The sequence below is a fragment of the Eptesicus fuscus genome, chromosome 5, assembly GCF_027574615.1.
Source record: "Eptesicus fuscus isolate TK198812 chromosome 5, DD_ASM_mEF_20220401, whole genome shotgun sequence".
NCBI classification, from domain to species: Eukaryota; Metazoa; Chordata; class Mammalia; order Chiroptera; family Vespertilionidae; genus Eptesicus; species Eptesicus fuscus.
The window spans coordinates 108,204,670-108,230,554 of NC_072477.1; the positions used below are offsets into that span (position 1 = coordinate 108,204,670).

The window sequence follows — 25,885 nt, forward strand, 5'->3', positions numbered from 1 at the left end:
GAGCCTCAGGACTCCCAGACATAGAGTCTCCCTCATCTTCTGACAGAAATCACAGCAGTTGGCCTTGGTCTGACAAGTTCCATTCTGGGGGCCAGACTTGGGCTGCCCCTGGCCCTAGCAAACCTCTCCTCCCAGCTAGGACTCATTTCCCTCCCCTTTCCTTCATCCCTGCTGAGATGAGATCTGAATGCTTCTCCATCCTTCCAGAAATCTCCAGGGCCCTGAGTCAGGAGATCTAGAGAGCAGAGAAGATCTGTTACCATCACCCTCACCCCTTACCACTACCGACCCTGCTTTTATCTTTTCTTAAATAAACATGATGAGTGGGGGCCTGTATCTCCAAGGCAGTGCCTGGGGGCAGAGTCAGTGGGGCAAGGTGGTCAGGATGGGTGGAGACACTCTGGCCTCTCTAGTCCCCTTCTCCTTCAGGGTGAACCCCAAGCCCCATCCACCTGTCCTTTGAGGCCTGAGACCTAAAGTAAATTTACTGGCTGCAATCCTCATTCAATCAACACAAATACAGTAAGCACCTATTATTTGCCAAGTAGTTAGGAATGCAAGAGTATAGGACCAAAGTCACATCTATACAGGGCTGACATTTTAATGGAAGAGATGAACACACTAGCATGCAAATCCTTATTAGCATGTGATTAGGGCTAGACTAGGAAGAAAACATGCCAATGAATTAGAAAGTACAGTGGTAGCTTTTCAAACACCTAGCAGGTCCTTAACAGCTATCTGTGCTGGTTTCATTTTCCCATGAGTATATTTATTATAATAAAAGTGTAATATGCCAATTAGACTGGACAGCCAAACGACCTTCCAGACATCCTTCTGGACGAAGCCACAGCGGCGAGGGCCAAGGCAGAGGCAGTTAGGGGCAATCAGGCAGGCAGGCAGAGTGGTTAGGGGTAATCAGGCAGGCAGGCGAGTGGTTAGGGGTGATCAGAAAGGCAGGCAGAGTGGTTAGAGGCAATCAGGCAGGCAGGCGAGCAGTTAGGGGCATTGGGCAGGCAGGCAGAGTGTTTAGGGGTGATGAGGCAGGCAGGCAGAGTGGTTAGTGGCGATCATGCAGGCAGGCAGGTGAGCAGTTAGGAGCCAGCAGTCCCAGATTGCGAGAGGGTGCAGGCTGGGCTGAGAAACCATCCCTCTCCTCTGCACAGATTTTGTGCACCAGGCATCTAGTATTATCTTTATAAATTGGAAAGGGGAGTCTAAAAAAGTATGCATTGTAGTGTTAATAGTGGTTTTCTCAGGATGAGAAAGGATCACAAGTGCTTTTTTTCTTTTCTTAAATAAACACGATTAGCTTGTACAGAAGGAATAAAAGTGCCCATACTTGTAAATATGGTAGTGAGGCACATTCTTAGAGCTATTAAGCTGAGATTTAAAGGAAATGAAAAAGAGCCTGAGACACTGGAGCCCCACTAAAGTAATCTTGTTCTGTATAGTCAATTGCTGTATAACAGTTTTATTGTACTCCTAGCCAGTCCTCAGCAAGTCAGCCTAAGCATCAATCCCTCCCACTGACATGCCAATAACAATCAGGGCTCAACTACAGAGAAGGGCATACACAATCCACACAATGGACACACCTGGAGCACCTGGCTGAGGGGACCACAGAGAATGTGCCACTGGGCCCACAGGAGACCTACTACATAGACCACTCTACCAAGACCAGAAGGCAGAGCAGCTCTACCTAATAAATAGAAACCAACACAGGGAGCCAGCCAAAATAAGGATACAAAGAAACAGTCCCAAATGAAATAACAGACCAAAACTCTAGAAAAAGAACTAAACACAATGGAGACAAGCAATCTACCAGATGCAGAATTCAAAACACTGGTTATAAGGATGCTCAATGATCTCAGTAATGACTTCAACAAAGAAATAAAAGACATAAAAATGGAGATAGAAAACATAAAGCAGTTAGATATAAAGAATTCACTAAGTGAAGTGAAGAATATATAAAAGGGAATCAACAGTGGAATAGAAGAAGCAGAGGATCAAATCAGCAATTTGGAAGATAAAGTAGCAGAAAACACCCAATAAAAATAGCAAAAAGAAAAAAGAATCAAAAAATTAGGATAGCTTTAAGGGACCTCTGGGACAACATCAAATGTATCAACATCCATAGCATAGAGGTCCCAGAAGGAAGAGAGAGGAAGCAAGAAAATGAAAAGCTATTTGAAGAAACAATGACAAAAAAATCCCTAACTGGAGAAGGAAATAGACACACAAGACTAGGAAGCACAGAGAGTCCCAAATAAGATAAACCCAAAGGGGCCCACACCAAGGCCCATCATAATTAAAATCCCAAAGGTTAAAGACAAAGAGAGAATCTTAAAAGCAGCAAGTAAAAAAGCAGAGAGTTACTTACAAGGGAGCTTCTATAAGACTGACAGCTGATTTCTCAATAGAAACTTTGCAGGCCTGAAGGAATTGGCACAAAATATTCAAAGTGATAAAAAACAAGAACCTAAAACCAAGATTACTCTACTCAGCAAAGCTATCATTTAGAATCAAAGGATAAAGAGCTTTCCAGACAAGAAAAGATAACGAAGTTCATCACCACCAAACCAGTATTACACGAAATATTAAAGGGCTTTCATGAAGAAAAAGAAGAAAAAAAGATCAAAAGTATGAATGATAAGCCCTAGGTGGTTTTTCTCAGTGATTAGAGCATCAGCCTGCAGACTGAAGGTCGCAGGTTCAATTCCAGTCAAGAGCATGTACCTTGGTTGCAGACTCCATCCCCAGTCCCCATCAAGATGCGTGCAGGAGGCAACCAATTGATGTGTCTCTCTCACATTGATGGTTCTCTCTGTGTTTCTCCGCCTCCCTTCCACTCTCTCTAAAAAATCAATGGAAAAAATATCCTTAGGTGAAGATTAAGAACAAAAAGTGTGAATAATAATATGGCAATAACTACGTATCTATCAACAATTACTTTAAATATAAATGTATTAAATGCTTAAATGAAAAGACATAGGGTGGCTGAATAGATAAGAAAACAAGACGCTTGCCCTGGCTGGTGAGCTCAGTGGTTAGAGCATTGGTCCATGTCCCAAATGGTTGCAGGTTTGATCTCCATTCCCAGTCAGGGCACATGTCTCTCTCACATTGATGTTTCTCTCTCTCCTCCTCCCTCCCCCCACCCTACCCTCTCTAAAATTCAATGGAAAAAATATGCTCAGGTGAGGATTAACACACACAAAAAAAAAAAGAAAGAAAAAAAGATCCTTATATATGCTGCCTACAAGAAACTTACTTCAGATCAAACGATACACACATACTCTGAAAGTAAAGAGATGGAAAAGGTATTTCATGAAAATGAAATTTAAGTAAAAAAGCTGGGGTAGCAATACTTATACCAGACAAAATAGACTTTTAAAACAAAGGCTATAACAAAAGACAAAGAAGGACCCAGCAATTCTACTTTTGGGTATTTATCCGAAGAGATCGAAAACACTAATTCAAAAAGACATATGCACCCCTATGTTCATCGCAGCATTATTAACAACCAGGGGCCCAGTGCACGAATTTGTGCACCTTGAAAGGGACTGTGGGCGCGAGGCTGCAGTGGGCACAGGGGCGGGTCTTGGCCCATCCTCCGCACCCCCACCTGGTCCCTCCCGCTGTGGACCCGGTCCCCTGTCTGCCTGCAGCCCCGCTCCCACTGCCAGCCCCATGTGCTGAGGGCGCAGAGCAATTGGGGCTGGCGCCAGCAGTGGGTGCGAGCAGGGCTGGAGCCATCAGTGGGTGCAAGTGGCAGCTGCTGCCCCGATCACACCTCAGGAGCAGGGGGAGGTGGAGAAGCCCTCAGGGGCCATCAGGACCAGCAGCCACCATGCGCATCTGCTGATGGTGCCCAGAGATCAGGATTGGTGCCAGGCGCCGGCTGCAGGTACAAGCGGGGCCGGCACCAGCAGTGGGTGTGAGTGGCGGTTCCAACACCGAAGCGAGTGCGAGCAGGGCTGTGGCTGACAGCGGGTGCGAGAGGCAGCTCCAGCGCTGGCAGCAGGTGCTAGCACTGGGCGGGGCCACAGCATGCAGGAGCAAAGAATTTTTAGTAACCACCAGAGGCTCGCCCTGATGACAGCGACCGACCAGCGCCCCGCTCTGGTCTAGCGCCCCGCTCACCTGTTCCACTGTCCCGCAGCCCACCATGTTCTGCTCTCTGCCACCTGCTGCCAACACCCGCCATGTTCTGCGTGCGCCCCCTGGTGGTCAGCGCACATCATAGCAACTGGTTGTTTGGTTCAGTTGTTCCACTGTTCAGTCTAATTGTATATTAGCCTTTTATTATATAGGATAGTTAAGATATGGAAGCAACCTACGTGTCCATCAATAGATGAATGGATAAAGAAGTGGTACATACATACAATGGACTATGACCCAGCCATAAAAATGAATGAAATCTTAACATACATGGATGGACCTAAAAAAGTATTATTCTAAGTGAAATAACTCAGAGGAAGACAAATACCACATGATTTCACTTATATGTGAAATCTAAAAAACAAAATCAATGAACATGCAAAACACAGACTCATATATAGATACAGACATTTTGATGGTTGCGGATGGTAGGGGGTTTGGGAGGCTGGGTGTAAAAGAGGAAGGGATAAAGAAGTATAAATTGGTAATCACAACATAGTCATGGGGATGTAAAATACAGAATAGGGAATACAGCCAATAATATTGTAATAACTTTATGGTGTTAGAAGTATACTAGAAAAACCAAGATGGCGGCATAGGTTAAACACCTAACCTGCAGCCGGGCACAACAATTTCAAAAATACAACTAGAGGTCAGAACGGATATCGTCCAGAACCACAGGAAAGTTGGTGGACTGAAATGCCCACAGCTGGGGGGAAGGAGAAGGCCACGGGGACAGTCGGGGAAGCCGTAAAAGCCTGAGGTATGGAGAAACGGGCGGAGACACGAGCACACGCGCCTGCGGGGAGGATGGAACCGGAGAGGAAGGGGCGGCTGATGACCTGGCCGGAGTTCACTGGCAGGAAGGAGATAAAGGCTCCGGAGTGCGCTAAGCGCCGGCTCCGATTGCACTGAACCCCATTCCGGGCGAAACCCTGGGAAACTCACTCACTTTCACAACTCCGCCGCCCCCGCAGGCCGCCCGGCCCGGGACGCTGGGGACGCCGCTGCAGCGGCGGCGCCCGGAGCCCGGCAGCCTCCCAGCACCCGTCCCCGCCGCGCAGCCCCCGCGCGCCTGGTGCCGCGGGCCGCGCGCCCCGCACACCGGACGGAGGCCCGGGCGCCCTCTCCGTGCACCTCCCGGCGGCGCTAGACTTCAGTAGAGTTGACTGAATTCAAGGGATTAAGAAGTATAAATTGGGGGGACGCCGCGGCGGCGACGTCCGGAACGCGGCGATGGCGGTGCCTGGAGCTCGGCGGCCGCCCAGCGCCCATCCCAGCCGCGCGGCCCTCGCGCGCCTGGTTCCGCAGGACGTGCGCACCACGCACCGGACGGAGGCCCGGGCGCCCTTTCCGTGCACCTCCCGGCTGCACTAGACTTCAGTAGAGTTGACTGAAATGAAGGGATTAAAAAGTACAAATTGAGAAGTTTGAAAAAGAAGGCAGCGGAGGTTAAAGGCTGTTCTGTTGCCTCGCACCCAGCGAAATCGGAGGGGATGAGGTGTGGAGGTGCGTGGGTCTGGCTGGTGGCGGGGGAAAGGGGCTTTTGTTCCAAACCTAAGGGAGATTAGCTCTCCATCACCCTGAAACCCATCTTCTGGTGAACCCCGGGAGACCCAGATGCCTGCGGGGAGAGGTGGGACTCTTGCGGAGGTGCGCCCAGCAATCAGTGTTTGCTGCGCTGGAGTGCGGAACGAGGGGACTTAGATACGTGGAAGGCAGAAGGACCAGACTCACAGCCACCGCGGCTCGCCGCACCATGGCCTGTTGGCGCCCTGAGACCCCGCCCCGCCCTGGGACCCGCCCCGCACGTTTTGAAGACCTGCCCCGCAAGTCTTGCAGGCACACCTGCGCCCCAAGCAACGGCTTACGCATGTGGGTGGCCTGCCCTCTGGCAGCGGACCAGATGATCTGCTGTTCTAGTCGGACTGCTCCAGGGCCACTCAGACAGGAGGAAGAAACTACAGTTTTTGCTGTAATCCTTGCTGAGTGCCTAAGGCAGTAGCTGATCTACACCCCATTGGAGACCCAGAAACGAGGGCATCTAGTGGTCTGTGGGAGATGACACCAGATTTCAACCACGTGCATAAGGGACACATTCAACGGGAATATTCAGTGAGCGCCAAAGCTTTGCTGCACCAAGACCCGGCCCATAAACATGTCTCCTGCACAGCAACTCTTCCTTTATAGACAAAGAGAGCCCCCCCAGTGACACCAACAACAATCAAGACTTAACTATACAAAGGAGGACCAAGATGGAGGCATAGGGCGGAAGCCTGATTGTTGCCTACCACAACAACTTTGAGACTACGACAAGAGAGCAGAGCAGACACCATCCAAGACCACCATAGGGCTGGCTGAGTAGATGCTCTACAACTAGAATAAAAGAGGGGTATGTGGGATGATGCTGATGCCGGTGACCCAAAGACCACACTTTAAGAACTACGGCTCAGGCGACACAAAAGAACTATGGCTCAGGCGATACAACAGCGGCCTGGAACGTGCTCGGCGCAGTTCCCCCGGCGGTCTCCGGCTGAGGGGACGGCTCCACTGGCAGCCAAGCACGGACAGACGAGCCCCTATGAGACATGGGGTGGGAGACTCCGCGCTTGCTGACCTCTGAGTCCGTCAAGAATCTCAACGCCCCGGAAGCGGCCAGGTGCGCATGCTCGGCGACCGGCCACCGATGCAGACCCAAGGGCCGACGCAGCGACGCCAGACTGGCCCACCGCCATGCACCGGGTGCACCGGAGCTTCGCCGAGCCGCCGCCCGACGAGTTCTGCAGCAGCCATACTGGAGCTCTGGAAGGATGGCCAGGGGAATTGCTGAGGGGGGATTGACCGGCAGGAATTGGGATCGGGAAGACGGGGCCCCGCTGAGACCCGGGTGTGGGCGGGGTTGCGCGCCTCTGGGCTCGGGTGTGGTCACACGCCTCTGGGTATAAGTGAGGCCTCAAGTCCCTGGGTCTAGGTGAGGCCACATGCCCCTGGGTCCAGGTGAGGCCGGACTCCGGGTCCGGGTGAGGCCAAGTGCCCCTGGACCCGGATGACGCTGGATCCCGTGCCCGGGCAAGGCCAAGCGCCCCTGGGTCTGGGAGAGCCCACACACCCCTGGGTCCAGGCGAGACCATGTGTCCCTGGATCCGGGTGAGGCCGTGTGCACCTAGGCCCGGGTGAGCCCAAGTGGCCCTGGGTCTGGGAGAGGCCAAGCGTCCCTGGGTCCGGGTGAGACCATGTATCCCTGGATCCGGGTGAGGCCTCGTGCACCTAGGCCCGGGTGAGGCCACGTACCCCTGGGTCTGGGAGAGGCCAAGCGTCCCTGGGTCCGGGCGAGACCATGCGTCCCTGGATACGGATGAGGCCTCGTGCACCTAGGCCCGGGTGAGCCCAAGTGGCCCTGGGTCTGGGAGAGGCCAAGCGTCCCTGGGTCCGGGTGAGACCATGTGTCCCTGGATCCGGGTGAGGCCTCGTGCACCTAGGCCCGGGTAAGCCCAAGTGGCCCTGGGTCTGGGAGTGGCCAAACGTTCCTTGGTCTGGGTGAGACCATGCGTCCCTGGATCCGGGTGAGGCCTCGTGCACCTAGGCCCGGGTGAGCCCAAGTGGCCCTGGGTCGGGGAGAGGCCAAGCGTCCCTGGGTCCGGGTGAGACCATGCGTCCCTGGATCCGGGTGAGGCCTCGTGCACCTAGGCCCGGGTGAGCCCAAGTGGCCCTGGGTCTGGGAGAGGCCAAGCATCCCTGGGTCCGGGTGAGACCATGTGTCCCTGGATCCGGGTGAGGCCTCGTGCACCTAGGCCCGGGTGAGCCCAAGTGGCCCTGGGTCTGGGAGAGGCCAAGCGTCCCTGGGTCCGGGTGAGACCATGCGTCCCTGGATCCGGATGAGGCCTCGTGCACCTAGGCCCGGGTGAGCCCAAGTGGCCCTGGGTCTGGGAGAGACCAAGCGTCCCTGGGTCCGGGTGATCCCATGTGTCCCTGGATCCGGATGAGGCCTCGTGCACCTAGGCCCGGGTGAGGCCACGTGCCCCTGGGTCTGGGAGAGGCTAAGCGTCCCTGGGTCCGGGTGAGACCATGTGTCCCTGGATCTGGGTGAGGCCTCGTACACCTAGGCCCGTGTGAGCCCAAGTGGCCCTGGGTCTGGGAGAGGCCAAGCGTCCCTGGGTCCGGGCGAGACCATGTGTCCCTGGATCCAGGTGAGGCCTTGTGCAACTAAGCCCGGGTGAGGCCACGTGCCCCTGGGTCTGGGAGAGGCCAAGCGTCCCTGGGTACGGGTGAAGCCAGATCCTGGGTCCGGGTGAGGCCGTGCGCCCCTGGATCCATCCGGGTGAGGCTGGGTCCCAGGCCCGGGTGAGACCACGCGCCCCTTGGGTATGGGTGAGGCCACGTGCCCCTTAGTCCGGGTGACGCCGTGCCCCTCGGTTCGGCCGAGACCAAACCAGAGGGAGTCGGACCTCCGTTACCACCATTTGTCCACCATCCAGAGCTGAGGGGTCAGTGCTGACATGTACACATAAGGAACTACTGGACATCGAAATTGGGTCTCAAAAGAACTGTTGGTCCAGGGGGAAGCTCGCTACAGATTGATTCATTTGCCTGTCAGCATAAATATTATTGCTCGTCTCACATTCAGTTCTTATTAGTATATATCTAGTGACATATGATCTCGTTCATCTAGAGGAAATGATGAACAACATAGACTGAGGAACAAGAACAGAACCAGAAGCAAGGAGGCATCGATCGGACTATCGGGCCTCAGAAGGAGGATAGGGGAGGGGAGGGGGAGGGTGGGGGGAGGGGGAGAGTTCAACCAAAGGACCTGTATGCATGCATATAAGCCTATCCAACGGTTAAGTTCAACAGGGGATTGGGGCATGCGTGGGGAGAGGGGTGGGATGGGAATGGGGGGATGAGGACAAATATGTGACACCTTAATCAATAAAGTAATTTAAAAAAAAAAAAAAAAAAAAAAGAAGTATACTAGATTTATGGGGGTGATCACCTCATAAGTTATATAAATGTCTAATCACTATTTTGTACACCTGAAACTAATATGATAATGTATATTAACTATAATTGAAAAGTAAAATATTACTTTGAAAAATAAAAATTAAAAAAAAAAAGATAAAGAGCCACATAGAGGCAATAGCAGGTGTGAAGGCCCTGAGTCAAGGTCCAGGTTACTATGCGGTAATATCAGGAAACTGTCGGTGCGGCCACAGCACTTGGATGGGAGAGCTTTGTGGACCTGAAAGGAATTTAGGGAAGTCATATGGCGAGTTTTAATCCGGTATAATCTGGGTAACAATGCTTCAAATTCACTCTGGCTCTTCAGTGGTCCCTGTAAGAAGTGATGATGGTTTAGCTTCAGAGGGTGGCAGTGGCTATGAAAAAAGGAGACAGATTCAAGGTTTATTTAGGAGGGAGGATGAACAGGGTTTGCTGATGGAGTCTAGGTGAGGGGAACACAGGAGCATGGATCTCATCAGCCAAGGTCAACTCCATCCCCAAAAGCAGGGCCCAGGCATAGCCAGAGACAAACCCCCTGCTCCACACCTGCCCTCCATCCTATGGATGTACCCTGTAGCTGCCCACCTTATCACTTCTGTCTCCATTCCAACTCTTCTTTTGGAGCCCTGCAAAATTAGGAAAGAATCCCCAATTGACTTTTTGGGGAAGGTACGCCCCTACCCTGACATTGCCATTCCTGGGTCATAGTTCGATTAAGTGTGTGCTTTTGGTACCAGCAAAACTGGCACACTAAAAAAGTGTGAAAATCAATCTTAACACATAATTTACTAAATACAGTATTCAGAAAGGTTTCTTGAATTTACAAAAATAACATTTTTGTAAGAAAATATTACAAACAACTATATGCCAAAAAATTGGAATGAATGGATAAATACCTAGAAGCACACAATCTTCCAAAACTGACTCAGAGAGAATCTGGATAGACAGATTACAACGAGTGAAACTGAAGCAGTAATACAATAACTCCCAACAAACAGAAGTCCTGGACTGGACGGCTTCGTGGGTGACTTCTGCGAAACATTCAAAGAAGAACTGACACCTCTCCTCAAACTACTCCAAAATGTGCAAGAGGAGGGAAAACTCTGGAGCTCATTTTATGAGGCCAGTATTATCATAATTTCAAAACCAGATAAAGAAAGAAAATTATAGGCCAATATCTCTGATGAACACAGATGCTAAAATCCTTAACAAAATATTAGCAAATCAGATCCAGCAATACATTTAAAAGATCATACAACATGATCAAGAGGGATTTATTCTGGTACAATATTCACAAATTAACAAATGTAATGCCTCACATAAACAAAATGAAAGATAAAAACCGTACGATCATATTAATAGAGTCAGAAAAAGCATTTGATAAAATCCAGCACCCATTTATGGTAAAAAAAACAAAAACACACAAATCTCAGCAAAGCAGGAATAGAGGGACCATACAACAACATAATAAAGGCCATATATGGAAAACCTACAGCCAACATCATAGTCAATGGGAAAGACTACAAATATTCCCCTTAAGATTGGGAAGAAGACAGAGATGTCTCCTTTCACCATTCTTATTCAACATAGTGCTGGAAGTCCTAGCCACAGTGACCAGACAAGAAGAAGAAATAAAAGATATTCAAATTGAAAAGGAAGAAGTAGAACTGTCATTATTTGCAGATTACACATTACTGTATATAAAGAACCTTAAAGAGTCTTTATATATTAAGATTATAATTAAGATTCCACACACAAAAACTACTAGAACTGAAAAATAAATTCTGCAAAGTAACTGGATACAAAATAAATATCCAGAAATCAGTTGCATTTTTGTACACCAATAATGAACTATCAGAAAGAGAAACTAAGAAGCCAATTTCATTCAAAATTGCCCCAAAAAGAATAAAATACCTAGGAATAAATTTAACCAAGGATGTAAAAGACCTGTACTCAAAAAATTATAACACACTGAAGAACAAAATTGAAGAAGATACAAATAAGTTGAAACATATACCATGTTCATGGACAGGAATAATTAACATCATTAAAAAGTCCATACTACCCAAAGCAATCTACAGATTCAATGCAATTCCTATCAAGATACCAATGGCATATTTCACAAAACTAGAACAAATATTCCAAAAACTTATATGGAACCACAAAAGACCCCAAATTGCCACAGCAATCTTGATTAAAAAAGAATAAAGTTAGAGGAATCTTTCTATCTGATATCAAACTATACAAGACCAAAGTAATCAAAACAGTATGGTACTGGCATATTGATCAATGGAACAGAATAGAAAGCCCAGAAATAAACCCATGCCTTTACAGTCAAGTAATATTTTACAAAGGAGGCAAAAACATATAGCAGGGTAAACATAGTCAATTCAATAAATGGTGTTCGGAATATTGGACAGATGTGTGCAAAAAATGAAACTAGACCACTTTCGGACACTATACACAAGAATAAACTCTAAATGGGTTAAAGACTTAAATGTTAGGCTCCAAACCATAAATACCCTAGAAGAAAACATAGGCAGTAAAATCTCAGTCATTTCTTGTAACAACATTTTTTCTGATATATCTCTTTGGGCAAGGGAAACAAAAGAAAAACTAAACAAATGGGGTTACATCAAACTAAAAAGTTTTTGCACAGCAAAAGAAACTATCAACAAAATAAAAAGACAACCCACCAAATGGGAGAACATATTTGTCCATACATCTGATAAGGGCTTAATATCCAAAATTTAGAAGGAACTTATAAAACTCAATACCAAAAATTAAAAAATCCAATTAAGAAATGGGCAAAAGGCCTGAATAGACACTTCTCCAAAGAAAACATACAGATGGCCAATGCGTATATGAAGGCATGCTCAACAATATTAATCATCCGAGAAGTGCAAATTAAAACCGCAATGAGGTATCATCTCTGCACCAGTCATGTGGAGAAAAGGGAATGTAGATTGATGCAGCCACTGTGGAAAGCAGTATGGAGTTACCTCAAAAAATTAAAAATGGACCCAGTGATTCCACTTCTGGAAATATATCCAAAGAAACCCAAAACACTAATTCGAAAGAATATATGCACTCCTATGTTCATTGCAGCGTTATTTACAATCGCCAAGATTTGGAAGCAGCCCAAGTGCCCATCATTAGAAGAGTAGATAAAAAAGCGGTGGTACATTTACACAACGGAATGCTACTCAGTTGAAAAAAGGAGGAAATCTTGCCTTTTTTGATAGCATGGATGAACCTGGAGAGTATTATGCTAAGTGAAATAAGCCAATCAGAGAAAGATAAGTACCATATAATTTCACTTATATATGGAATCTAATGAAAAAAATAAACTAAAAAAGTGGAGACAGGCTCATGAATACAGAGAACAGACTGATAGCTATCAGAGGGGAAGGAGTTGAGGGCTGGGTGAGAAGAGTGAAGGGATTAAGAAAAGAAAAAAAGAGAAAGGCTCATAGACACAGCAACAATATGGTGATTGCCAGAGGGAAGGGGGTTGAGGAGAGGTAGAAGACGGGAAAGGGGGAATAAATGGTGATGGAAAGAGACTTGACTTGGAGTGGTGAACACACAATACAATATACAGATGATGTATTGTAGAATTGTATACCTGAAACCTGTATAATTTTATTAACCAATGTCACCCCAATAAATTCAATTTAAAAATACATAAATAAATAAATAAAATAATATGGTAATGGGAAAAAAAAAAGAACATTTTATGGAAAGAAGGAGGTATCATAATCTGTGCAGTGCACTGAGATCTCTCCCTGCAACCCCAGGTGCTCCAGGCCAGCTCTGCTACTAGAGACCAAATGGACCAGAGTGCCCTTCTTAGAGGGCATTTGTGGAACGAAACCTGAGGAATCACCCAAAGTCCTTTCTCTAGAGAAGAGCAGCAGTGGGTAGAGATGTCTCTTTGTGACCACTAGATGGCGCCAGACACTAAGCTTTGTCTTCATCTATGGAGGAAGAATGTGGTCCTTCCTCAGAGCAGAAGTGCTGATTAGGATTTGAAATACAAGGTGAGAATATTGTTATGAAAGTAGTTGCCACTGTTGAATACCAACTCTGTGCCAAACAACAATGTGGGAAGATTTGTATCATTTATTCAATATAGTGAATGAGCACCTATTATGTGGCTGGCACCAATCCTCTTAGAGCAGAGAAAGCAATAAGAAAGTAAACATACAATATGTCAAGTGGAGATAAATGCCAGAAGCATGAAGTAAGGTCAGGGATGAGGAGGGATGTGCTGTTTTATACAAGGTAGCCAGGAAAGCCTTGCTGAGGAGGTGACATTTAACTTATTAGTGCTCACAATGCCATTTTATAGAGGGGAAATGGAGGCTAAGAAATCTATACTAATAATAGACAAATATGTAAATTGACCATACCCCTGCAATGCCCACAGCCAATCAGGAGTGTGTATGCAAATTAACCTGACAAAGATGGCGGGCCTGTGGGCAGTGCTCACTCGCACAGGTGCCGAGCAGCCAGGGGCGGAGCGGGACACCCACGTGGGCTCCGTGTAGCCAGGGCGACACGGCGGCATCCCCGGGACCCTGTCCGCTTTGAGCCTGTGGCCAACGCAAGCGCGCACACCAGCGCTGAGCGGCTGGCTGGGGTCCCGGGGACACCACTGGAGTGTCCGGTCCTGTCAGCCTGGCCTGGGGGCGGCTGGAGTTCACAGTCCTCTTGGTCTGTGCAGCCCCTGCACCGGAAGTGGAAGCCCAGAGCACAGGGAGCACCAGGAATGCTGGGAATCGTAGTTCTGGTGCGGGATGTCCTAGACCCGTGGTCGGCAAACTCATTAGTCAACAGAGCCAAATATCAACAGTACAACGATTGAAATTTCTTTTGAGAGCCAAATTTTTTAAACTTAAACTTCTTCTAATGCCACTTCTTCAAAATAGACTCACCCAGGCCGTGGTATTTTGTGGAAGAGCCACACTCAAGGGGCCAGAGAGCCACATGTGGCTCACGAGCTGCAGTTTGCCGACCATGGTCCTAGACACTAGAGCAAAGTGAGCCTGGAGCAAGTTACTGTTGCAGGTGGGGATGGAGGGAAAGCAGAGGTGAGAGACATAAGTAAAATCAGAGTGTCGAGGAAAAATTAAAGGGAAGATGTCCTGCAACTTCTAGAAAATCTCCACCAATGGAGCAAAGAAAAAAGAAAAAAAGACCTCTCTTCTGTGAGCACCAAACCAAACTGGGTTGGGGTCTCAGACAATTCGCTCATATGATTGCAGAGACAGACAGAAACTCCCGGATTGGAGAGGGCTCCCCTGAGGGCTCCCAGATTGGAGAGGGTGCAGATCGGGCTGAGGGCCTCCCCACCTCCCCCACCCCCATGCACAAATCTCGTGCACTGGGCCACTAGTGTAAAATAAGTTGCCTATTGGATCCTGGAGGTGGGAATGAGCATGGCCAGGGGACAGGGGAGATTGGGAAGAGGTTCCATAACGCCTCCCCATCCCTGTTGGACAGAGAGGTGCCACAAAACCCAGGTGGGAGTGGGAGTCCCCCCAACCTCCAGCCCTGAATCCGCCCCCTCACCTGTGAAGAAGAACCACAGCACTCCCAGGGCCGCGGCCACGTGCACACCTGCGCCAGGGCCGCCCATCTTCCTCTGAGGCAGCTGACAGCTGGGCTCTCGGTGGCGGAAGGCTTCCCCTGCCTGTGAGGAAGAGGAATGGAAGCCTTTGTCTCAAGAGGTCCTCTCCAGGCATCCTCACCCCACCTCCCCTGGACCAGTGCGGGGCAAGGTCCTTCCTCCCACACACCCACAAGGCTCTCTGCTGAGGGAATTTTCGAGAGCTGCTGGCAGGAATGGAGTCACTGGGGAGGGTAAACCAGGAGAGGTGGCTGTGACCCACCCTTTCAGAACTAAGACGCAAATATAAGGAAGAGGAGGCAAGTAGAGGCAAGGTCAGCCTGCTCAGGGCAAGGATGTGCTCAGATCAGTGTGGGGAGAGGAGCTGAGGTTGGAGCCAGACTTAGACAGAGACTAAGAGGTCTGGCCTTTACCTTGAAGGCAGCTGGGAGCCACCAAAGATTCTGGAATTGAGGAAAGGATATGGTCCTACTTTGCTTCATAAAGATTATTCTGCAGGCATCTGCAGGACAGAAGAGACAAAGTAGATCTGGGTGAAAGATACAGGACTGGAGGGTGTGAGGACAGAGAAAGGGAGCAGTGAGGGGCCCACGGTTTTGTGCCCAGTGACCGGTGGGGTACTCACTGAGACAGAAACGGGTTCTGTGCAGGGCATGTGATGTTAGCATGGTCTGTGCAGAAACTTCCAGGAGCAAGTTCTGGGAAGCTGCTGGGTGTATGAGTGTGGGGCCCAGAAAGAGGGAACGTTTGCTAGGTTCATAGATATTGATTGAGTGACCAAGACAATCAGAAATGGGAGAGGCTAACTTCTTGGGGCTGACCCCCAAGACTGGAGGCAGGACTGAGTGAGAGGTAGGTCTGTGGCGTCGGCAGGGACCCCAGACCTCCCTGGGTTCAGCCCTGCTCCCAATCTTGGCTGTGCCCTGGGCAGGCTGCTCAAACCTTGTCTCTGTGTCCCACAGCTGCTGCCTGATTGCTCCTGCCAAGCCACGTAGCCAGTGTTGATCTATGCTATCCAACAAGATTGCCAAGCCTATAAACAATTACACGTTCTCATAGCCCCGGGGGGAAACAGGCTGACCTGCTTGATCCCATTTTGTAAAAGGAAAAATTAAAGCCCAGATAAGTGAAGTGACATATTAATATGATGTAATTTGACAGAATAGCTGAGAAGTATTTGGGTTCCCAACCACAACTTTCTGCCCTTCCACGGAGCAAATCTCTACATTAGCATCAGCTCCAGTCACAGGCAGCTGGCTTCAACCCTTCTAATCCCAGCCAAGAAGCCCCCGCAACCCCCACACACCCAGAAGCTGGGCTGAGGGAGTCCCTCAGCCAGCCCCCTTCCCAGCTGTCCGCAGTGGGCAAGTCCTGAGCAACCACTTCCTTCCAGAGGCTTCCGTTCCAAACCTGCTGGCCCACAGCCACTACTGCATCAGCAGTCTCTCCCCCACCCTCCCCCACCCCACATTCATAAAGGCACCCTTGGCTACAAGGGCCACCATGGCCCTCAGGAAAAGCCAGCGAGCGGCTGCCATGTCTGCCTGCCCCTCCAAGGAAGCATCAGGACTAAGGATTAAGAAGCGCCCAGATTCCAAGCCTCCCTTCCTCACTTTCACCCCCAGACAAACTAAGGCTGTCTGTTCTTCCTGGGCCCTTCCCTCACTCTCCCCCTGCTGCTCTTGCCTACAGTCTCCGACCCTGACTTTATGGCAACCCTCCTTACTGTCCCTGCTGTCTCCACTCTGTCCCCAACCGTAACCCCATTCTCTACAGTGCTTCCTCTTAGGACAACACATGTCCTGCTCATGTCCTTCCCTGCTCAAGAGCCCCCATGGCTCCCCATTTACTACCAAAGTTAACCCACATCCCCTGCCCAACACTCCAGACCTTTCTTAATGACTGTCACTTCTATAAATCAAGTTCATTTCTGCCACTGGGGTTTTACTCCCCAGGGTGTCTTGGGAATACCTACCACCTCTGTGAATGTGGGGGGTCAGGGAGCACCCGTCTCCGGATCAGACCTATCAGGATCCCCAAGGACCCAGCTGTCCTTCCCTCCAGTGGAAGAATGAGGGGATCTGGGCTTGCTCCCTTTGACTCCTTTCCTAGGCTCTGGTCCCAGGAAAACTCCCACTTTGTGGCTAACCCTGGGAAGAAGCCTGAGCGCCCAGAACTGAGGAGCCCAGAGAATTCTGCAGCCCCCGGTGGCTCTACCACAGCAGCTGGGCTCCCAAGAGTAGAGGGCAAAAGGAAGAACAAAGCTAGAAGCCTTCCCGGGAACAGAAAGCCAATCACGGGGTTCCGAAGGATAAGCAGCACTGCCCAGTACTCAGAGGCCCTCTCCAGACCACGGACCTCAGACTGCTTTCATTTGTGGGGCCCTGCCCACCTTCTCTACAAAGGGGAATTCTCACCCCCAGGCGGGACCTGCCCTGCAAAATATGCCACCCCCTCCCCACCCCCAGTGGGTACCAGCCAGCCATTCCTCCCTCCTCCTGCTCCTGCCTTCCCTACCCCAGTCCTGGCTGAATGTGGGGACTCCAAGAAGCTCTGCCAGGAAAGACCAGAGTGCCTGGGCTTTCTGAAAGAAGCAGGGGTTAGGGCCCAGGCCACCTTTAGCCTGAGAATACAGCAGGCGCATCCAACCCCGACAGAGGTGGAGCCACAGGGAAGCTCCTGAGAAATGACCCAAGATGTGACCCCCATAAAACCAAAACCAAAAACAACAAGGGCTGAGACTGGGTTCAAGATGCTCTGGGCTTGGGGGTGCCCAAGAGGGACCCCTTGCCCCAACCAATGCCACCAGCAGCTGCCCTTATTCTCCAGCCTCCCCCAACCCTAGCAGGGGTGCTTGGGCAGCACTTCCCACAAAGTTAAGAAGGATCAAGAAATATATCCAGTGTCAAATCTGTGCTAACCAGCATAGTACAGGTGCACTGCTTCTAAAAATAGCAGTTAAGCCAAGGTAAGCTGCACACCTAGACTGCCCAGATACTTCAGCCAGTCTTTTATTTTTTTTTTTCCTTAAACCAGTTTGAACTAAGTTTCTATTACCTGCCATTGAAGGAGTCCTTGGATATACATTTGAGAAGGCTAAAAAGGGCTAATTCCAATGTAACCCTGATAGTTAGGGCTAGTGATCTGAATCCAAGACAGCAAGCTCAGTGTACATTCCTGATAACCTATAATTAAGTCCCTCTCTCCTTCCCAGATACTGGTCCTGCAGAACCTGTTACTGTGAACAGTGCACTGCCCCGGAGGGAGGGTTATTAACTCTGACGCCAGGCCAGACCATCAGATATGGCCTGGAGACCCCCAACACCTGGGGGCCTTCTTGCAAGGCCCGCGAAAAGGACCGGAAGCATAATCCATGTTTGTGGGACAAAGACCCCAGGAAGATATAAAGAGAAGCCCCCTGCATGTTCCTTCACTCAGATTGGGAAGGCTGTTCCCTGAGCCCGCCGGCGTATTAAACAGTGTCCCTCCTTTTTCTTAGAAGCATTTTTGGTTTTCTTTGGTCTTCTGCAACATATTCATTCATGTATTCCATAATGCATTTAACTATTAGGCAGGTAGTAGGGCAGAGAGATGACTAAAATCAAGGAGCTACATTCCAATAGGGAATCACTGCAGTTCAGTTTTGTGTACTATTTAAAATGCAGTGAGGGTCACTTGGAAGCACCTCAGAGACATGATAACCCTGAGTCCTATTAGTACTCCCCCAATAGACAGACTGGGAAATGTGGCCCCTCCCCAGCCTGAGTCCTCCTAGCACTGCCTGTCTGCCTCTCAGCTGAACTCTTTGAAGAGGTAGAAAGTTTGAGGTTTTAGTCCTGGCGCTGACACTTTACTGGGCAGTCTTCACAGGTGACTTCCCTCTCTGAGCTCAATGTTCCCATCCATAAATGAAGAGCTTTGCTGGATGCTATTAGAACTTCATTAGTATGTTTAGCCTTCATGTATTAGTTAAAGTTAGCCAATTATGCGGTCTCACTGAAATGTACAAAATCACTATGACAGAAATGACAAGTTTTCCTCTTACACCTAATCTTTTCGTCTTCTGTAGAATTTTTAGTTAGGCACATGGCTACTCAGCTAAAGACTACAGATCCCATCCTGCCTTGCAGCTAGCTGTGGTCATTTGACCATTTTCTAGCTAACAGGATGTGAGAGCCACTGGTGTGTACAACTTCTGGGTCATGCCCTTAAGAAGAAGACATATAGCCTCTCTTTTCTTTCCCCTTCGCACTGGCTGGAACACAGATGTGGGCCATGCTGCCAAAGGCAGCACCCTGGGGATTGCAGAGCAGCAAGAGAGACGGCTCCTGAGGGCTGAGTTTCAGCCCTGTACCCGGACTGTCACAGGAGAGAAATGAGCATCTATTCTAGCATAAATCACTGTTGTTTTAGGTCTTTCTTGCACCACCTGAAGTGACTAATCAGGGAGCCATCCCTCCATTACTTTCCTTCCTTCTCTCCCTACTCTGCTTACCCCATGAAAATTGCCACTGCTCAGAGCAGCAAAAGAAACCACATATAAAATAGGTATTTCAAAATAAGAACTGGACACTATCTCATTGGTGCCTGGCCCAAATTTGAATTTCAAAGGTAGACATGATGGGCTTGTTTGTATGGGAGGGAAGGGCTAAAAGAGTAATGTGTACTGAAGGCTTGAACAAATGGGCATGTGGCACACATAAGATGGGGACACCTGGAAAGGAAGCATGTATAGGGGGAAGAACAGTTCCTATTGGGCTTGAGCTATAGATCATCCATGCCAGAATGTCTGATGGACTCCTGAACACAGAGAGCTGGCGTTCAGAACAGAGAGGGACAAGGGAGCCATCCATGCACTGGTGGTCACAAAGCCAAAGTTGAGATCAATGAGGGAGATAACAGAGTGAGAAGAGGTTCCTCAACAAATTCTGGAGAAACTGTGGGAGTTAATGGTCAGGATCAGAACAGGGAACTTCTCTCTGACCACCTCACAACCTCTCTTTTCCCCTCCACTAATAGATGCCCAATACCTCCCAAGTTAGTGTGCTGGCATTTGAGCAGCTCCCCTTGATGGACGGCTCTACCTTATACTGAGCCAAAATCTGTCTCTCAGATAACCCATGTTAGTCCTCATTCGACCCCTTGGACTGTGAGAAAAAGGCCTCTGTAATCCATCTTCGACATAGTCAACTTTTAGAGAAAACTAACAGCATGTGGCAGGTTGGTTACTGAATTTTCCGGATGTAGGGAGGAGGGGAGAGGTATTAAAACAAAGAACTGTGTGCATAGCCAGTAGCACCTTTTCCAGGTAGATCCACCTGCCATAATTAGAAAAAGGTAGGTGGAGACTAGAAAAGGCCTCAGCCCATTTTTTTTTAAATAATCCAATAGGAAACAATAAGACAAAGGCAATGTATGGGGAAAACTGTTAATCCCATAGTACTCAGCCAATGAGGAACCGGGGGAGGGATTCTCGCACATTAGGAATAAATTGCCTGTGATTGCCACTCCATATGTGCCCGTTCAACCGGACACCTGCTCTTGCAAGGGTGCATTAAATGTCCCATTTTTGCCATACTTTATGTCTCTGAATCTGTTATTTGAATTTGGACATGTGAGGGTTTCTCACAACTTGGGGGTGAGTCCAGATCTTGGGGTGTGCAAGAAACCTCCAGTAAAGGGGGTGGGGGGTGAGGTGAGTGCAGTGCAAGAAACCTCCAGTAAGGCCCAGCTGGCGTGACTAAGTGGTGGAGCATCGGAGGTCACAGTTAGATTTCCGGTCAGGGCACATGCCCGGATTTCAGGCTCTATCCCCAGTGTGGGGTGTGCAGGAGGCAGCCAATCAATGGTTCTCTCTTATCATTGATATTTCTATCTCTCTCCCTCTCCCTTCCTCTCTGAGGTCAATGAAAATATTTTTGAAAAAAAGAAAAGAAACCTCCAGTAAGGAGGGCTGAGTGCATAGAACAGTCACGGGGACGGGCTGAGGATGGGAGACAAGAATTCTAGGCCTGGGAGACCAGGGAAAGCAGAGCCATGGAGTCTCCCTTAGACGTTCCCCGGACAGTCCACTGGGGAGAACGCTGACGTTCCGGGGGACAGCCCCGAACCAGGCACCACAGAAACAAAGGTGATCAAATGCTGTTGTTTTATGGCCTGAAGACCCAGTCACAGACCGTCTGTCTGCTGGCCCGAGTTTGATTCAGATGAAGACGGGTTATCCTGCTCAGCTCCGGGTGGCGAGAGGCCTCCAGCAGTCCTTGGCCTGGTCTCTGCGCCCTTAGCCCAGATCCGCTCTGGGACAGAGACATTGCTCTGCTTTGGTGTTTTTTGTTTATTTGTTTGTTTTTACGCAGGGCATTCTGTGGTGACTGTGGCTAGACAGACAAGGAGCACGATATGAAATTCTTGTCCATGAGTTGTGCATGCCTGTAAATATTGTATATAAGAATGTCTCTGTTGATGTTTTGTGTCTCTTTGTTGTTTGCTTTAATTTGTTTAAAGATGGGGCATGTCCTGCTTTGGGGGCCCAACTGCTTGTGGCAGTGATTGCAGGAACTTCCAGCAGTTGCCGAGAGTTCTTAATCTTGGGGACCCTTCCTGCTCTCCCTCTCAAGACAGCAGCCACTGGACACTCTTGGCTAGTGAGAGTTCTCATCTGTCTGTGATGTAACTGGGTTACTGATGTTCGTTGCTTGCTTTCTTATCTTGGGGAGCTTAGTTTGCTCTTTGCCATTTTATGAACATAAGGAATCCTCACCCTGTTGTTTGGGCTTTGTGCCACTCAGAACCCATTTGCTCTGCTGGGTAAGTGTGAGATAAGATTCTAAGGCTAATGTCCCAGCCACCCTTTTGTGAGTACTCATTTATTTACTTAGGGTTTTTGTTTCTGTTTTTGAGATCTCTTCTTATATGCAAGATTTCATATTGTTAGTCTACTCAGAAAAAAATCCTATATAATAAAAAGGTAATATGCAAATTAACCCTCACACCATAACACCGTCACAAGATGGCAGTGCACACAGCGGGAGCGGGGCCGGCTGCTCCGCACGCCCACTGCCACAGTTCCCGCAGCCCCTTGGGGGGGCGGGAGGTCCAGTGGCCACTCCGCATGCCTGCCGCAGGAGTTCCCTCAGCCCCACCAGGGGGCGGGTCCCAGCTGCTGCTCTGCATGGCTTCCACCAGGGTTCCCTCAGCCCCGTGCACTGCAGGGGCGGCTCTGTGGGGGGTCCCGTGGCTCCGTGTGGCTTAATGCTGCGTACGTCTGCGTGGGCACAGGCAGGTCTGGATCTCGTGGGATTTTGAGGCACATGCAAGTGGGCAGGGACTTGACTCTGGGTCTCCCGGTGCAGGCGGACTTGACATTGCGTCCCCGTGGGTGCTGGCCCAGACTCTGACAGCAGGGAGGAGGGAGTCCCATCCCCCACATAATCATAATCAGCCAGAATCAGCTGTTGGTCAGCCAGCTCTCAGCGGCCTGATAGCCAGGACTCTCATTCACCTGCATCCCAGACCCTGACAGCCGGGAGGTGGGAATGTGTCTAAAGAGCAACTATTGACACAATGTAGCTCTACAGCTGAAAGAAGTCGCCATCATAGGCAGAAAATGTCTCAAGACCAACGTGCCTCTGAAGCTGAAAAAAGGCAGTGTCGGTGACAGAATGTATCTGAAGAGCAACTATTGGCACAACGTAGCTCTGAAGCTGAAAGAAGCCGGCGTCATCGACAGAAAATGTCTGCAGACCAACATGCCTCTGAAACTGAAATAAGGCGGCGGCATCAACAGAATGTCTAAAGAACAGTCATAAACAAGTACTACCAATACTGGTAGGAACTGCCTTCTCAGCGAAAATGGAGTGTATGAGGATGCAATTCTCGAACATAGTTGTGGTGGAATGACTGTTAGTTGTGAATTTTGCCTATCACTAAATTTCTCTGATGAAAAACCATCTGATAGAAAACTTACTTGATGTTGTAGCAAAGGTAAAGTTTGTCCAAATGATACACATTTTCCAGAATACCCAGCATATTTAAAAAGATTAATGACAAATGAAGATTTTGACAGTAAAAATTTCATGGAAACTATTCGTTCAATAAATAGTTCTTTTGCTTTTGCTTCCATGGGTGCAAATATTGCATTGCCATCAGGATATGGGCCATACTGTTTTAGAATATGCGGACAAGTTTATCACTGTACTGGAACTTTACATCCTTCAGATGGTGTTTCCGGAAGTTTGCTCAACTCTATATTTTAGATACGGCCGAAGCGACAAGTAAAAGATTAGCAATGCCAGAAAACCAGGGCTGCTCAGAAAGACTCATGATCAACATCAACAACCTCATGCATGAAACAAATGAATTAACAAAATTGTACAAGATGCTACATGAGGTAGAAAAGGAAGCCCAATCTGAAGCAGCAGCAAAGGGTATTGCTCCCACGGAAGTAACAATGGCAATTAAATATGATCGTAACAGTGATCTGGGTAGATATAATTCTCCCCGTGTAACCGAGGTTGCCATCATATTCAGAAACGAAGATGGAGAACCTCCTTTTGAAAGGGACTTGCTCATTCATTGTAAACCAGATCCCAATAATCTGAATGCCACTAAAATGAAACAAATCAATATCCTGTTTCCTAGATTAGATGCAATGACATATCCTATTCTTTTTCCACATGGTGAAAAAGGCTGGGGAACAGATATTGCATTAAGACTCAGAGACGACAGTGTAATCGATAACGATACTAGACAAAATGTAAGGACACGAGTCACACAAATGCAGTATTATGGATTTCATCTCTCTGTGCGGGACACCGTCAATCCTATTTTAAATGCAGGAAAATTAACTCAACAGTTTATTGTGGATTCATATTAAAAAATGGAGGTCAATGAAATAAATTTCATTAAAGCAAACCAATCTAAGTTGAGAGTTGAAAAATATTAGTGGTTTGATGGATTATCTCACATCTAGATCTCAAAATGACAATGTGCCGATTGTAAAATGATAATACTTCCATCATCTTTGGAGGGTAGTCCCAGAAATATGCAGCAGTGATATCAGGATGCTCTGGCAATTGTAACAAAGTTGGCAAGCCCGATTTATTCATAACCATGACATGCAACCTCAAATGGGCAGATATTACAAACAATTTACAATGCTAGCAAAGACCTGACTTGGTAGCCAGAGTTTTTAATATTAAGCTGAATGCTCTTTTAAATGATATATGTAAATTCCATTTTATTTGGCAAAGTAATAGCTAAAATTCATGTCACTGAATTTCAGAAATACGGACTGCCTCACGCTCACATATTATTGATATTAGATAGTGAATCCAAATTATGAACAGAAGATGACATTGACCGTATAGTTAAGACAGAAATTCCGGGTGAAGACAAGTGTCCTCGACTTTTTCAAATTGTAAAATCAAATATGGTACATGGACCGTGGAATACAAATTCCAAATAGTCCATATAGTCAGACATCCCCCAAGGGGTACCAGATTGGAGAGGGTGCAGGCTGGGCTGAGGGACACCGCCCCACCCCCCATGCATGAATTTTGTGCACCGGGCCACTAGTATGGTAAATAAAACCTTCTAAACCACACCCCCCTCAAGTCTTTTTCCTAGGAGGACCAGATCTGCAGAAGTGCCCTCCAGCAGGCTGTGGAAATTGGGCCACTCCCAATTATAAAGAAAAATAAAATAAAATAGTACTTTCACACTAAAGCCACTGAAGGCTGGTGAGTTATCCTTGTTACAAATTTGCCAAGAAAATGCCTTGGGTAATAATAATTGGCTTTAAAATTTCAAAGTTGTTAAGACAAAATAAATATAACTAAAATGAAGGGTATATGATAAAGCTTTTCCAGTGATAGTTATATGCCTAAACATAGTTTTCCAAAGTCTTTGGTAACTTAAAATTTTCGGAGTTTTCTAGGTTGAATAGTAAAAAATTATTAAATATCTAGGTATTTTGAAATAACAGTGTTGGGTCTGATCTAATAATTGAATCAATACTCCCTCCCCTGGGAACTGACCTTGAGGCCACTTCACAATGGACATTCCCTTTCACTTAGACCACATTCCATTTTGCTAAGACCACATTCCACTTGCTAAAACCATTATCCTTCCCTCTGGACTTTCCTAGGATCCAGACCTGCCCAGAGAATTCTCCACCCAGAAAAAGCCTTCCTACAGTCCTTTAAAAAATCTCTGACTCCCTGTCTTTGTATTCTGGCACCATTTGGGAGCTCAGCCCATCTGGTATCCAGATGACCTAATAAATTTATAATCCCTTACCACTTTGGCCTTGTGCATTCCTCCTTTGGTGACCCTAAAATTTGGTGCTGAAGCCTGGGAGGGTTCCATGGGGAAGGGGAGCCATCATACTGGCTTCAGTCACCCCATGTTTGCTACTCAGAGAGCAGTAGGCATCAGCAGCTCATCCTGGGTTTACCTCCAAATCCTATTTGGGTGACTCAATTGTTGGCCTCGATTAGGCCTCCCTCCCTTATGGGCCCTCCCAAACCAGCCAAGGAGGACGCTAGATTGGGAATCTCTCCTTTTCCATTGCTGACCCTCCAGCCAATCTTCTCTAGGTGAGTAACCTCCCACAATTTCCTTTGTCTCGAGTTTTGACCACTCACTCTCACTGACTTCTCAAAAGTCTCTCGTCTCAAAAGTCCTAGCACTAGGCCAGAAGACTCCTCAGCCATTTAGCTTTAGGTCCTTCTGGATTGAGGATGCCTAGACTGGAGGGTCACCCCTTGTTTCTCGTGGTGATTTGTTTAGCAGTGGGGATGCCTCCCCTAAATGGTCGCCTTTGGATTTGTGGTCTGTCACTCACCCTTCCTCTCTCGTGGTCATGCCACACTCCCTCTGCACACTCACAGAGGAGATCACGCCCAATCACTGCATTTTCTTCTGTAACACTGTTTGGCCACAATGTAAACTAGATGATAAGTCTCAATGGCCTGAAAATGGCACTTTTGATTTTAACACATTATGTAATTTAGGTAATTTCTGTCACAAGGGAAATGGTCAGAAATTCCCTACCTTCCAGGCCTTTTTACCCTACAGTATCAACTC

At 48.1% G+C, this 25,885-nt stretch overlaps 1 protein-coding gene across 8 annotated transcripts in view; it reads right to left on the reverse strand.

The window, feature by feature from the left end:
- CD276 (CD276 molecule) overlaps positions 1-25,885 on the reverse strand; it is a 76,521-nt gene that overhangs the window by 17,248 nt on the left and 33,388 nt on the right. For 5 of the 8 annotated variants that reach the window (XR_008556183.1, XR_008556181.1, XR_008556182.1 and 2 more), the window contains exons 1-2: positions 15,211-15,291; positions 14,740-14,860 (exon numbers count right to left, since the gene is read on the reverse strand). Coding sequence is in view for 4 of the 8 variants with exons in the window: in XM_008160865.3 (XP_008159087.3) it covers positions 14,740-14,860; positions 15,211-15,279 (190 nt within the window). In the remaining 4 variants the exon portion in view is untranslated. Of the gene's footprint in view, positions 1-14,739; positions 14,861-15,210; positions 15,292-25,885 lie in introns of those variants that run through there. The other 3 variants (XM_054716711.1, XM_054716710.1, XM_054716709.1) reach the window with 1 other exon arrangement.